This window comes from Megascapheus bottae, chromosome 12 (assembly GCF_031878675.1).
Source record: "Megascapheus bottae isolate mThoBot1 chromosome 12, mThoBot2.hap1, whole genome shotgun sequence".
NCBI classification, from domain to species: Eukaryota; Metazoa; Chordata; class Mammalia; order Rodentia; family Geomyidae; genus Megascapheus; species Megascapheus bottae.
The window spans coordinates 49,647,108-49,662,628 of record NC_143520.1 but is presented as its reverse complement, the minus strand read 5'-3'; the positions used below and the strand labels follow the sequence as shown (position 1 = coordinate 49,662,628).

Genomic DNA, 15,521 nt, shown 5'->3' with positions numbered 1-15,521 from the left:
TAGCCCAATCTTAGATCAGTGACTGTTGGCTGGTTGGGTAACTTTTCCTAACTAAAGAATCCAAGGAAGCCTTGTTTGGTGTCTGTTCACAGTGATTACAAGTGATCAAGACCTGGCATTAAACCTAGAGGATTATGTCAGGGGTTGTTTTGGAATTGAAATAACAGAATTTGGAAGTGGCACAGGTGCCAGATAAGATTTGCCTAGCAAAGGCTCTTCTCAGCCAGCTTTTAGCCTCACCTCCCCAACCCCATTTCTTCTATACTGTTCCCCAAGATGCAGGGGTCTACCAATCCATTGATAGCCTCAGGGGAAATTCCTTTGCCCTGAGAAGTAAGGGCTCAGAATTACTGACTTGGGGGGGGGGGGGGAAGACAAATGAGGCCAAAGTATTCACACAAAAACTAACCTTATTTCTTAGCAGTGGACAGTGATTATGTCCCACCTAGAGCTCACAATTTCAGTTTCATACTAACATACTTCACTTGAGAGCATCAAGGAAGGATCCAAAGGTGGTTATTGCCTGTCCTTGTACTTGGCATGCACACTGCTCCTGAACCAGCAGAATCCTTTATTATCTTAAAAAGAGGCTATTGAATGGTCAAGCTAATTGAACTGATATTCACTGTTTCAAAGAAGTTGAGATTGAGAATTATAAGATGAATTATCTAAAAGGCAAGATTCTTTAAAGCGACACATGGAAAGTAATATTGTGACATCCCTTAAAAAAAAAAAAAAAAAACAAAAAAAAACCTCAACGTTCTGCCAGACTGCCTCTTGTCCATTCATCATTCTTTCCGTTTTTTTTGTTTTGTTTTGTTTTTTTACTTTTGCATGGGCTATGCGGTGGTTGTGATTAAAAGCATTTTAAGGCATTTTTTACATCTTGTATATCTATTTCTTTTTTGTTGTTGTTTGAGTCAATACTCAGTCTTTATATATAAAATCAGTGTACTGCCCAGATGTATAAATGCCTTTTTCCATACATACACAGGTATTGCAGAGTTCCTAGGAAAGAGGCAGAGGCCTCTCTGCTCCCTAGATGTGCTTTTTGCATATCTAGGGTGTTGCCTAGCAGAAATCTTGAGTTCCACTTCAGTTCCTCACTCCTTATCCTGTTGGTATATAAACGGGATTTCAACTGCAGACATGTTCAAGGTTCAAATTCCTTTTTGTTGGGTGCCAGAGCCAGTATTTGAATTGGCATGTATTTCTGTGAACTTTTCACATACAGTTAGGGCACATCTGCCCCACTTCCTGGATTGTATCTGTCTGGGCTAGTTTTGCAGTTTTAGACAAGTAGCTTTCATTCTGAGTAAGTTTGTCTTGTGCTCTTGCAAAAGCCTGACCAGCTCTAGATGACACCTAGATCATTGTGCCTTCCGACAGCAAAGATCCCAACACTCCAAGTGATACCTCTCTAAATCTTGTTTGTGTGTGTGTGTGTGTGTGTTTGTGCACGCGCGCGTGTGTTGTATGTGTGTGTGTGTGTGTGCGTGCACATGCATGCACGTGCATATATCCTGAGGCTTGAATTGAGAGCCTGGGCACTGTCCTTGAGCTTATTTTTGCTCTAGGCTAGTGATCTACCACTTGAGCCACAGCTCTACTTTTGGCTTTCTTACCTGGGCTGGCTTTAAACCATATCCTCAGATCTCCTGAGTAGGTAGAATAGCAGGCATGAGCCACTAAGTGCCAGGCTTAAATATTTCTCTTATCAAGAGAAGGAAAGAATTTAATAAATTAATCTTAATTGTTTCTAAGCTTTAAGAGACTTCTTGTGCAATGCACAGGTTAGTTGTGTTATTCCAGTTTAGAAAGATTCTTGCCAGTAGGTATCTTTCTTTTAGCTACTCCTCTTGTAAAACACAAAGACTGATTTATCCTTACCTATAGGCATTGATATTTTTGAGTATGCCTAGCAATTCTTAGTATAGCTCAGGACTTTCTGACTAACATCAGATTTTTCTTCAGTACTTAAAACCAGTGAAATTTAATTTTTGTTATTACTTCTCCTTGGTTGACTTATATCATGCTTTGTTTTCTTTATAGTGGTATGCCCATCTTGTGCTTTGCTTTGTGTCTCAGTAAAGGAGAGTGATAGCTTTTGCTCCCAGAATCCTTTTTGTTTCAGACATCTAAAGGATACTTCCTGTTAAACTGCATTACACCAAAAGACTTTGTTCTTTAATATTTTATACACTTCATTTTTGCTATGTCTCAAAAAATAATTGACATCACTTTTCCATGAAGAAAAATATTTCTTTTAGAAGTGTTTATAGATTCCATCCAGGAATGTGGCTTTCTAAAGACTTGCTTTTATTATAAAACTCCAAATAGAATCATCTAGAAGACTAATATCTATGGCAAGTTTCTAAATTAAGCCACATGAGAATTAGACTGTAAGGACTCTAGGGGTATGGATAAGCCTTTAAGTCACAGTGTAACTTTTCTTGTCTATTTTTTAATAGGTTCTTCCTAGTTTTCTAGGTTGGATACTGGCAAACTCTATCTTGTGAAGTTACTTTCTTTGCTAAGAAGTTTGTAATACTCACTGCATTTCCAAAAGCCTTTTCCTCAAAAGTTTGTACATTTGGGACCAGTAACAACCAAACTACTTTTTTTCCATCATTAAAATAAGGAAATTATTTTCCACTTTCATTACTTTGTACATTCAGTCACCAGTGTCGCTCTTGAGTTTTCATATTCTTGTGGTTATTGTTGTTTCCACTAATTCTTGATTACTGATATAGTATGTTTAAGACCAGATTTGACATGGAAGCTGTGTAAGTATCCATTGCTGTGACAAAAGATTTTTCCTTTTTATTCCAGATCACTAAAGTAACAAAAGGATAATGATATCTTATTCTGTTAACTACTAAAGTAACAAAAGTATAATGATATTCTGTAAACTACTGAATGGCCATATCTCGACTTTATGCAGATACTTCAATGTAAGAAATAAAATATTTTTACTCTAGCATGCTGGACTATGATACGGAGAACCTGAACTCTGAGGAAATCTACAGTTCTTTGCGTGGAGTTACAGAAGCCATTGAAAAGTTTAGTTTCCGAAGTCAAGAGGATCTGAATGAACCAATTAAGCGAGATGGCAAAAAGGACTGTGATATTGTAAGTATCTTCAGGCTAATAAAGAACTAAATTCTCTACCCAGTAATCTTTTTTGAATAAGGAACTCAGCAAAAGGAAGGAACAATAGAGAGAGTGGTGCATCAGCACTATTTGCAATAGATACTTTTTTTTTAAAGATAGAAGGGGAGTGATTAAATGGTTGAGTACATCTTAGTAAAACGTGAATGAAAAACAGTGGTGTGATGGAGCAGGATGACTCTGAAAGCTGTTGCACAAGCTTTGCTTCTGCAGTGTGGGAGCAGTGCACCAGCAGGTCTGTGGTGAGCTCCCCACTCTCTGTGGACGAAGGTGAGGAAAGAAACACCACAGAAGTATGGTTTTGCTACTACAGGTATAGCTTTATTTTAATATTTGACATCTTAAAACCCCTTATTCTAGAAATGATTTTCTCATATGATAGTAATATATGTAATACTATTGCTATAATAATAATATATAAAAATATTAATATATTTTTAGGAGTTGCCCAAAGAAGTTAAGTTTATCCATGAATTTTCTACTCAGAGGAAACAGTCATTAAGATATTTTATACTAGTTTATTCCAATATATGCATATATTTACTCTATATCTTAAAATCAAATCTTATTTGGGGTTAAAAACTGCTTTCCAGCCCTTTCAAAAGAACTAAAAACAGTAGGGATCCAAACAGCTTTTTTTTTTGGTTAGTAAGGGGCTTGTACTTGCCTGGGTGCTGTCCCTAAGCTCTTCAGTTCAAGGCTGGCTTAGAACTTTGATCCTCAGATCTTAGCCTCCTGAGTAGCTAGGATTATAGGTATGAGCCACCACACCCAGCCCAAACAGCTTTTTGTATGCCATTATTCACAGTAGCATTATTTATTCACAATAGCCAAAAAGTGAACATGACCCAAATGCCCATCCACAGATGCGTGGACTGGACTATGTGGTACACATAGAAGCGAGACACTGCTGGCTCATGCCTGTAATCCTAGCTATTCAGGAGGCTGAGACACTGCTGGCTCATGCCTGTAATCCTAGCTAGACACTGCTGGCTCATGCCTGTAATCCTAGCTATTCAGGAGGCTGAGAGCCACCTTGGGCAGAAAGTCCAAGAGACTCTTGTCTCCAGTTAACCAGCAAAAAGCTGTAAGTGGAAATGTGACTCGTGGTAGAGTGCCAGCCTTGAATGAAAAAGCTAAGGGGTAATCAGTGCTCAGGCCCTGAGTTTCAAACCCTAGTGTCATTACACACACGCACGCGTGCAAAATCTGGTATAGGCTATGACCTAAGTGCATATTAAAAGCATACTGCTTGTAACTAATCACAAAAGGGCAGATCGTTTTTTGTTTTTTTGTTTTTTTGTTTTTTTTGCCAGTCCTGGGTATGTGGTACCGAGGAATTGAACCCAGGGCTTCATGCATGCTGGGCGAGCACTCTCTCTAGGCTATACTCCCGACCCTCTTAATTCCTTTTGAATATGGTGTCTCCCATAGACAAATTCATAGAGACGGAAAGTCTCCCAAGGAAGGGGATAGGAAAGAAGAGTTGCTATTTAATGCAATAGAAATGGAATTCTTGCTGAAGGGAATGAGCAAGGTTGGGATATGTATTAGTGGTGATGGTTACATAGCACTGAATATAATTATAGTGTCACTGAATTAACTACTTCTGAATGGTTACAATGATATGTGTATTGTGAACGGCTAAGAAATGCATTAACATGTCATAAGACAGTTGTATTTTGTTAGTAGCACAAGTAAAGTCTGGCCACAGAATCACCAGTGTGGTCTGACTACATGGGAATGTGTCCACAGTTCCTTTAGCTGCCTATTACCAGCACTTTATAAGTACCACTCTGCAGTAGGGGCTCCTAGAGGAGAGAACCTTGAGAGCAAATTGCTCACAACCATGACCATAGGACCAGCAGAGTACCAGGACTTAATTACTGAAAACGGTTGTCAGGATATGCATTAGGGGAAAAAAATAAAAACTCAGAAAATACTAAAGATGTATTGTTCTTTGATATTGAATCCTAATAAATGTCCAGAAAAGGAAAGAGTGATTGCTATCTGGGAGACACTGAGTAGCCCATTGTTAAAGATAATGAAATGATATTTTATTAGGAAGGAACTGGTTTGTTTTTGCGTTTTGTTGTTGTTGTTTGTTTGTTTTTGGTTGGTCCAGGGGCTTGAACTCTGTGCCTGGCCTCTGTACCTGAGCTGTTCAGCTCAAGGCTACTGCCCTACCCCTTGCACCAGTAGTTGGCGATAAGAGTCTCATGGTCGTGGTCTTTAGTGCCTGTGCTGGCTTTGGGCTGGCTTTGAACTTGATCCTCAGATCTCAGCCTCCTGAGTTGCTACTATTACAGGCGTGAGCCACTGCGCCCAGCTCAGGAAGGAACTGGTTTGAGGTTGGCTAGATCACATTAGTTTCCATGGTGGCAGTGGCGAGCTTCTCTCAGCAGGCATGGCTTCAGTAGGCAGTCTTTGCTGCTGACATTGGAGCCACGGGCCAGTGTAGTGGTCCACAGCTGGAGTCTTAAGAACCAGCAATGGAAGCCCAGCCCTCCCATCCCAAGGGACTCTTCAGTGACATAATATTTATCTTCCAGAAGATGGTTGACTACAGTGAATCACTAAATGACAAAGAAGAGCAGATGTTATGTATAAACGGATAGATGGTTGATACAAACATCACCGTATTGTTTCCTTTATGGGAGTTCATGAATTTGATATTTACAAATGGAAATATCAGTAGTAGATGTTCTTTTGCCAGTAGCTAAGTTGCAAATGAAAATCTCTGGTCCTCCTAATTTTTATAAGCTTTAAGAGAAAAAGTATGCTGCGAGTCCCAGTATAGAACTGATGAGATGCCCTGTGCTGCAGGTATCCCGCGATGGAGGAGCAGCCTCCCCCGCTACAGAGGGCCGGGGAAATAGTGAAGTGGAAGGAGGCAGGACTGCTCTGGACAACAAGACCTCTCTCCTCAACACCCAGCCTCCTCGAGCCTTCCCTGGACCGCGTGCTCGGGACTACAACCCGTATCCCTACTCAGACACCATCAACACGTATGACAAGACGGCCCTGAAGGAGGCAGTGTTTGATGATGACATGGAGCAACTTCGAGATGGTATGTCTCTGCTGATGTCCTCTCCCAGAAGTGCTTCCACCATCTTCCCCTAGTCACTTCAGCCCTGAGTGCATTGATCACACAAATGGGAGCACTGAGTCTGTTCTGGTTAGTCATTAGTTCATCAGTCATCAGTCCCTGATGTGTGCTTTGGCAGGAGAGGCCCACAGTGAACAAAAACCCAGGCAGCCCCTAGCCCCACAGACCTGGCTGTGAGGGTGTCAGGAGATAGACCATCACACAGCTGTGCCAGGTTGCTGTGTCACAGCTGTGCATTGAAGGCAGGCCACCTTTGACATCAGAGAGACCCTACCTAAGTGGAGTAGTGACAGGGAGTAGCATGAGGAAGGGGCATCCTCTTCTTTCTGTTTTCTTTTCTTATTAGTTGTGGGGTTGAACTTAGGACCTATGTGCTAGTGTTCTGCCACTTCAAGCCTTTGCTCTGTTTCCAGCTTTCTGATGATTAATTGGAGATAAGAGTCTCGTGGACTTTTTTTAAAGACCAGCCTGTGCTTTTCCCGCTCCTTCAGCCATGGACATGAGGTCCTACCTGTGAGGCTTTTTTGGTTTCACAGCAGCCTGGTTTTTGGTTTTTGGTTTTTGGTTTTTTTGCCAGTCCTGGGCTTGAGCTCAGGGCCTGAGCACTGTCCTTGGACTTTCTCGAGGCTGCAGCTCTACCAGTTGAGCCTCAGCATCACTTCTGGCTTTTTTTCTATGTGTGTGGTACTGAGGAATCAAACCTGGGTCTTCGTGCATGCTCGGCAAACACTCTACCTCTAGGACAAACTCCCGGCCCAGCAGCCTGTTTTTAGCCTTCTTTCCTGGGCCATGCCAGGCTGACTTCAGTACCACAGTGGGAAGAAAATGAGCTGACATCACCACTTACCTTACTCAGTTAAGAGTCACATCTCCATTATCTCACTGAGATGGATTTGGCCCCATTTAACAGATTAAGAAACTGGGTTATAGAAAGAGCAAGTTGTTGCCCAAAATGTAGCATTGATCTGGGTTTTCTCTGATTTACATGCTCGATATTTAGAGATTAGAGATTAGCTCAGTGGCAGTGTGGCTAGCTTAATTAGTTTGAGGCCCTAGGTTCAACCTCCAGCACCATTTTTTATTTACTTATTTATTTTCGGTGAGTCATGGGGCTTGAACTCTGGGCCTGGGCACTGTCCCTGAGCTCTTCATCTGAAGGCTAGCGCTCTACCACTTGAGCTACAGCATTGCTTCTGGTTTTCTGGTGGTTAATTGGAGATTAGAGTCTCACAGATTTGGTGCCCTGGCTGGCTTTGTACTGTAATCCTCTTATCTCAGCCTCCTGAGTAGCTAAGTTTATAGGTGTAAACCACTGATGCCCAGCTTCCAGCACCATTTAAAAAAAAAAAAAAAAGTGTGTGTTAAGTATCCCATGTGTAATTGTGTACTGGCCTGATAGGGTTTTATCTGAAACTTTGGCTTTGTTTTATTTCAAGTTTACTGAAAAGGCTGCTGTTTCCAAGCTTGTTTTGTTTTTCAAGTTTAAATGAATGCACTGAATTAGAACTCCAACCAATTCATATCCAGAAAAAAATGAACCACAGTCCTTAGTCCCACACTTGTTGGGGAACAGACCAGAGTCAACACCAAAGTACAAAAGAGACTGTTCATATGGAATGCTGAGGAGGAGGAGCAGTCTTCCAGGTGTCCAACACAGAAGTGACTGGGGCTTTGCCATCATAATCCCCTGGCTCATAGCAGCTCCACATATGCCCCAAGATCTGGTTCCTATGCAGAAGCTAGAAGTGGACTGTTTTGTTCACTTTGCTTGTGGAATTAGCACATCACTTACTACCCTAATTATTGATCTTGATTACCGCCAAATATAATATAGTGTCAGTTATAATTTGTCCATCAGCTGTGTACTAAAAGGCTTAAGGAGAAAGATGGGAAGGCAGGGGGAAATGGTAGGGCTCTGAAATTTCCAACTTCCTGGTGTGTTTACTCCCTAATCTCACTCATTTGTGTTCGTTTCATCCCTTTTGTTTTGTTTTGTTTTTTGTGGGTCATGGGGCTTGAACTCAGCCTGGGCATTGTCCCTGAGCTCTTTAGCTCAAGGCTACCTCCCTACCCTTGAGCCAAGCCCCATTTCCCATTTTTCTGGAGGTTAATTGGAGATAAGAATCTCAGATCCTTTTGTGCTCAGGCTGGCTTTGAACCTTAACTCAGATCTCAGCCTCCTATGAAGCTTGGAATACAGGTGTGAGCCACCACGCCTGGCTTGTTGTTTTGCCAGTCCTGGGGCTTGAACTCAGGGCCTTAGCACTGTCCTTGGGCTTTCTCAAGGCTAGAGCTCTACCACTTGAGCCACAGCACCACTTCTGACTTTTTTCCTATGTATGTGGTACTGAGGAATCGAACCCGGGTCTTTGAACATTCATCCCTTCTTTTAAAGTTGAATATTCAGAGTTGAGGTCTTATGTGAACATAGAGAAAGGAAGTAAGCCTTTTCATGCTATTCATACTCGGCTCAAAGTCCCTGCTTGTAGTGGTGCTAAGTGATCATGGGCAAGTTCTCCAGTTTCATCTCTGAATTCACACATCTTGACTGGTACTTGTTCCCTCAGCTAGATTATAAGCTTGGTTGTCAGAGCAGGGCTTACAAATCAGAGGTGATGATGAAGGGCTATGAGCAAACATGCTCCCTAGAGTGGGGCTGATACTAGAGCCTTGTCTTTGTATTGAGGCCTGCCATAGAATGTTTGAGAAAACATAGTCATAAAGGGCTTTTTGAGGGTACCTGTGTTCTGCCAAGGCCTGGTGCTGGACTGTGACAATGGTGAAAGGTCAAGAAGGGCTTTGAGAGGGCATCTGCAAGATCTGTCCTTTAAAATCAAAAGGCAAAGATGATAGGAACAAACAAAGCACAGAATACTAGTGCTTGACAGCTGGCCTGGTTCCCTTGTTTCCACACCACCTTGGTGAGAGTTCTGCTGGGTGTTAGCCAAAGCCAGGGACAGGTATAGGAGCAGTATGACTGCTATTTCCTTTTGAGATGATGTCTGTGTGTCTCACCAGTGCCCATTGATCACTCTGACCTGGTGGCTGACCTGCTGAAAGAGCTGTCTAATCACAACGAACGGGTGGAAGAGCGGAAAGGCGCCCTGCTAGAGCTGCTCAAAATCACACGGGAGGACAGCCTGGGTGTCTGGGAGGAGCACTTCAAGACCATCCTGCTGCTGCTGCTGGAGACACTTGGCGACAAAGACGTAGGCACTGGCTGGGTCCAGAATGGCCCCTTTCCATGGAGCGGGTTCTGTCTGGTTGGGGTTGGCTTCAACTTTCCTTTGTGGATTATACTCGCGGCTCACATCAAAAAACATGTATTTGTTCAGTTTCCACTGGGTCTCTGAGCACCTCTTAGGTAATGCTTGTCAGCGACTGACTATGTTCTGGCCTACGTGCAAGATCTCTGCATCTAGGTCTGTGGTAACTGAGGGAAATAGCTTCATGCATCCAGGCATTTTAATAGAGAATTTCTTAGAATTTCATTAGCATTCTAATGTAGCCTTTTAGCATACCCATTCTTCTTTGAATGTCACTTCTGTTTCATATGAAATTGAGATTATTTTTTAAGCCCTTATGAAGTATGGTGATCCATGGAAATCCATCCTGGTTCATCCCCTATGTGTTTTTAACAGATCCAGTAATCCTAATTGCTGGACAAGTGACAGGCACCACCAGTGTAACTCATATACTATTAACCATGAAATGAAACACTCCTGGTGCTTAGACATTTGACTGTGACATATGTCCATGTCATGTGCATGTATACCTAGACATCTCTTAAAGGGAGAATGAGCTAGTCAAAGTCCTGCCTTCTCATAACCTGTGTAGAAATAAATCCTGGGAATTACAGAATCAAACTTTAAAAGTGATAACCCTTCTCTCTACATTTACTTTACCTGAGTGGCAGAACCAGTAATGAAGTGCACATATGGTAAGAAGGGTGAGATTAGGAGGGGAGCAGGGAAACCAGACACAGTGCACAGTAACAGGCCAGCCCCAGGGTCACAGTGGTCGTGACTCTGGTGGCAGGTAGGGGAAGGGAGACCAGTGAATGCCATGGTAACCAGAATTGTTTCCTAATACTTAGGATTAAAGGTCTGATTTAGGGATAAGTAAAGACAAAAGGATGGCAATAACAGATATATGTTAACTTTTCCTAAAACAAAATACTGGCTATGGAAGCAGTTACACTTGGCTGGGCTCTATGAGGAGATAAACCATGTCCCTCACAGGGCAGGTGAGTCCTGCGTTAGTATGCACATTGTACAGATGAGTGACAAAGAATCAGGATATAATTCTTGGCTCTGTTTAGTGTAAACTCCACTCTCTTTTCTTGAGATTAGGAGTCTGTTTGGCATGGCTTTCCTCCAGACATATGACTTAGGCCTTAAACAACTCAAGGCCTGTCATGTCTGTGATCTTATCACACAGATCAAGTATAGCCATAGGTCACCAGCTGTCCTCAGTTCACAGCCTGTCAGGCCATGTCTATGAAATCGTTGGATGGTTTTAACTTGTCCTTCAGTGTATTTAATAGAGGATAATTTGTATGCTCAAGCCTCAGGACATCTACAGTCCCATGGGACTGATAATGAACTTAGATATATATATATATATATATATCATTTGCTCTTCAGCATTAGGCACATTCAAAAAGCTTTGTGGCTTCATTTTCTTTTTTGCCAGTTCTGGGCCTTGAACTCAGGGGCTGAGCACTGTCCTTGGGTACCGAGGAATCGAACCTAGGTCTTCATGCATGCTATGCAAGCATTCTACCACTAGGCCAAATTCCTGGCTCCTCAAGAAGCCTTTGTGGGATCCTTCTAGGTGCTGGGTCCTGGGAATGTCATCATCAAACATAGCATTTGCTCTCCTTGGAACTGGCTATCCAGAAAGCCTGTGTCAAGTAAACCATAGGATCTATGTAGAGGGGTTTCTGATATGCCAGGGGACTCAGAATCAGGTGCCATGGCCTTGGGGACACACTAACCAGTACGTGTAGCTATGCTCTGTTTATTGTTTAGTGACTCTTCCTTTTCTTTCGTATCTAGCATTCAATTCGAGCACTGGCACTGAGAGTTTTACGGGAAATTCTTAGAAACCAGCCAGCAAGATTTAAAAACTATGCGGAGCTGACTATCATGAAGACACTAGAAGCCCACAAAGACTCTCACAAGGAGGTGAGCCAATGATGTGATAGGGCTGTTAACCATGTAGGGACAGGAACAGCTAGGCATGAAAAGAGGTGACTGGGAAACAGTACTCAAGCTTTAAAAAAAAACAAAACAAAAACCAAAGAAAGAAACAACAACAACAAAAAAAAACCTGAAGTCTCTTAAGCTGGGAACTGATGGTGCATTCCTATAATCCCAGTTACTCAGAAAGCTGAAGCCTGATCTGAAGGACTGGATTCGAAGCAAGTCCAAGCAGAAAAGTCCATGAGATTCCATCTCCAACTGACTAGGAAAAGGGAAAAAAAAGCAAATTCTAAAATTAATAGTTCTCAAGTGATAACACACCAGTCTAGCAAACAAGCTGAGCAAGCAATCTATGATCATATAGTCTAACCCTAGTACTGGGGGAAAAAGAGTTTTCCTTTTAACTCAGCCTGTGTTGTACAGAGTGGAATTCCTGACATATTGGCTGAACAGCTGCACATTTAAAATGCCAGCATCCCTGTGGCTCCCAGGCTACAGCACTTCAGACCCACTTTAAGGAACAATCAGAATGTGCCTCTTGGCTTATATTATGCCAAGTGGGAAGGTGGGTCCTTAGTGTTACTGGCTCATTGCTTGTGACCTGCTTGGTTTACTCTTGTGGCAACCTAGTCCTTCAAGTACCTAGAGGCATGCAGAGAGTAGGAAGCTGTCTTCCTGGTATGAGTTCCATAACACCCTCTAGGAATAGATGCTGTGAAAACAGAATACCAGATTTAAAACTTTAGAAACTGTCAGATGATGAGATAAACAATAGGTCTGATCCCAGTGAGATACAACCACTGGCTCAGCTCAGCCTTTGGCTCCAGAATAACTCTTGGGAGTATGGTTGTGGATTAGTGGATTTAGGATTAGAGCAATTCTTATCTACAAAAAGAATGAGACATTAAGGGGGTATTTTTCTTGGTAGTTGTCTGGCTGCTTGAACAGTAACTGCTTTGACCTCTTCAGATCTCCAGAAGTATAGCTCAGCAAAGGCTGGGCTCCTGCTCTGGCTTCGGGCTAAGCATCTCTCTATCTTCCAGCACAGTACAACACAGGGTATATAGGTGGTAAATGTGGTTTCCCACTAGTTACTTACATTTCTAAAACCTGGCACAGTCACATGATACTTAAATAAAACCCTTTCCATTTTTAATAACTCACTTGAAAATGGGAGGCCTGATAGGCTACTAAGATCATCTTAATTATTCTGAGATGGAGGGTCCCCAAGGAACCTGCCCATTCATTGACTGGTAGAACCAAAGTCTAAACCAAGTCTTGGGTCTCTTTTAAAGGACAGCTAGCCTGTGCTGATTTTTTTTTTTCTCACAATAGCTTGTCCTTAATGAGACTACATGATCGTAGATTAAAGTGAAATTGGTGGTTCTTGTATCTCTAGATGACAGTGGTGGTTGTTGTACTTCGAATGGGAGGATGGGTAAAGCTGACTCAGTGGTGGTATTTCTATACTTGATCAACTATCGAACTGGAAGGTATCCATCTTTAAATTGGGTACCCCCAATCTTAAGTGCTTTTGACAATAGACTTTCAGAAGTATAAGTTAACAGAAATAAACTGGCTGCTTGCCTGTGCAAGATAAGAAATTTAAGAGAGGACATCCCTTAGTATTAAGTTCTCTTAAGTATCCCAAGGGAGGAAGAAAGTAGGAAGTCTGCCTCAAGTAGTTAGCAGCAGTCAGTTATCCTGGAATTCCTGTAACCCAAGGGTGCCCCCCACTGCTGCCACTGGTGACCTGACCCAGCCAGTGGAGGGACATTGTGTCCTGAAAGGCACTATGTTTGGCAGGCCTCACTGCTTTGCATTTTTTTTTAGCCCATTTTGACTCTGGCACCCTTTCTGCTTCCTCATGAAACTAGGCTGTCACATTAACATTGCCAGAAGCTTATCTGCTTAGACTCCTCAGTAGAGGTTTAGTTTTCTTTTCAAGTCTCTCTCTCTCTCTCTCTCTCTCTCTCTCTCTCTCTCTCTCTCTCTCTCTCTCTCTCTCTCTCTCTCTCCTCTCTCCCTCTCTCCCTCTCTCCCTCTCTCCCTCCCTCCCTCTCCCTCTCTCCCCCTCTCCCTCCCTCTCTCCCCCTCTCCCTTCCTCCCTCTCTCTCCCTCTCTCCCTATCTCTCCTCCGCCCACCCTCATCATGGGGCTTGAACTCTGGGCCTGGGTGCTGTCCCTGATCCCTTCAGCTCAAAGCTAGTGTTCTACCATTTGAGCTACAACACCACTTTCAGTTTTTGAGTTACTAATTGGAGATAAGAGTTTCTTGGACTTTTCTGCCCAGACTGGTTTTGAACCATGGTCCTCAGATCTCAGCCTCCCAACTAGCTAGGATTACATTTGTGAGCCACCAGCACCTGGCTTCCATCTTTTCGTTTCTAACCAATCTGTCTCCATTCCTGGTTTCTGCTTTCTAGGTCAGATTAGTTATATATGTAATTTTTGTGGTGGTCACCTTGCTATTATTCAGTATTAAGATTGAACATTATTTTTCACTCGTCTCATATTTTCTCATTGTGACCTTGCAGACCTCTATCTGAATGGACCTTTCATATTTTCAGTACCAGTTTGTCTATCAGAAATAGTCTGTTCTGAAGGACATAAACAAGGCTGATCATAATAAGGTGGCTTATTTTCACATCTTCTAAGCTAGGGTTGGTTTTCTCAGGTTCCTTTCAAAGGAGTTGCACATGTTGAATGTCTTTCCTCCTGCAATGATGTGTCAGGCACCAAGTCACCTGACAGCCATCTGTCCTAAGGTAGAGAAGACACTGCAGGGAGTGTGACTGGTGGAGGATTTGGGTATCCATTTAGAGCTTTAGTTTTACACTTTGCTGTTTGTCAGCTTAGACATCATATTTTTTTAGTAAGTAAAGTTCTTCCATTAGCAAAGTTTTTGTCTTTTTAGTAGATAAGCATTGCTATTGAGTTTTAATGAAGTTTCTCTGGTTTGTAGTGGTGTTAACGTTTAGCATACACATAAAAGAGGTGTGAGCCATTACAACTTTGAGCCTTTTTTTTTTTTTTTTTCCTGCCAGTCCTGGGCTTGGGCTCAGGGCCTGAGCACTGTCCTTGGATTTTCTCAAGGCTTAGCACTCTACCACTTGAGCCTCAGCGCCACTTCCAGCTTTTTTTTCAATGTATGTGGTACCCGAGGAATCGAACCTGGGTCTTTGTGCATGCTAGGCAAGCACTCTACCACTAGGCCAAACTCCCGCCCCCCTCCTTTTTTTTTTTTAAGATAACTTCATTTATTTGAACACTTCTTGATTTAGCATTTGTAGTCTTTGTTAGGGCTGGAACAAAATCACTTCTTTGATTAGTAAGAAAAAAAGTTTTAGTACCAGAATTGGTATTTACAAGTAAATTCTGGGGCAGTTCTAGAGACAAAAACCTAGATATTATTCTGGCATCTGAGTTGATTCTCCTATTGTCCATGTTCAGCAGTTTTATATGACCCTAAAGAAGCAGGACTGTATAAGAATAGTCATGCTTTGGGGAATTTTTTTTTTTTATGTGTGCCAGTACTGGGGCTTGAACCCAGGACCTGGCAATGTTCTTTAGCATTTTTGCACAAAGCTGGTACTCTACCACTTGAGTTGCAGCTCTCCTTCTACCTTTTTGGTGGTTAATTTGAGATAAGAACCTCATAGAGGTTTTCTGCCTTGACGGTTGTGATCCTAGTTCTCAGCCTCCTGAGTAGCTAGGAATTTCATGTGTGAACCACCAGTCCTTGGTTTTCTTGTTTTAAGTCTTACAGTATAACCCAGGTTGGTCTTGAATTCCTGATTTCAGTTCCCAAGAGTTGCCACTATAGGCTTGTGTCACTGTACCTGGCTCCAACTCAGTTTATTAGAGATATTCTATAGTAGATTTCTGATCATCAGACTTGGTTCTTTCTTTTTTCCTTTCTTTTTTTTTTTTTCTTCATTTTTTTTTGCTAGTCCTAGGGATTAAACTCAGGGTCTGGGCACTGTCCCTGAGCTGCTTTTGTTCAAGGCTAGTGCTCTACCACTTGAGCCACA

General features: G+C 42.3%; 1 protein-coding gene across 1 annotated transcript in view; it reads left to right on the top strand.

The window, feature by feature from the left end:
- Nucleotides 1-15,521, top strand: part of Clasp1 (cytoplasmic linker associated protein 1) — a 237,997-nt gene that overhangs the window by 208,257 nt on the left and 14,219 nt on the right. Inside the window, exons 36-39 of the mRNA XM_090342974.1 lie at nucleotides 2,982-3,132; nucleotides 5,998-6,241; nucleotides 9,299-9,489; nucleotides 11,341-11,469. Coding sequence (XP_090199100.1) covers nucleotides 2,982-3,132; nucleotides 5,998-6,241; nucleotides 9,299-9,489; nucleotides 11,341-11,469 — 715 coding nt within the window. The remainder of the gene's footprint in view (nucleotides 1-2,981; nucleotides 3,133-5,997; nucleotides 6,242-9,298; nucleotides 9,490-11,340; nucleotides 11,470-15,521) is intronic.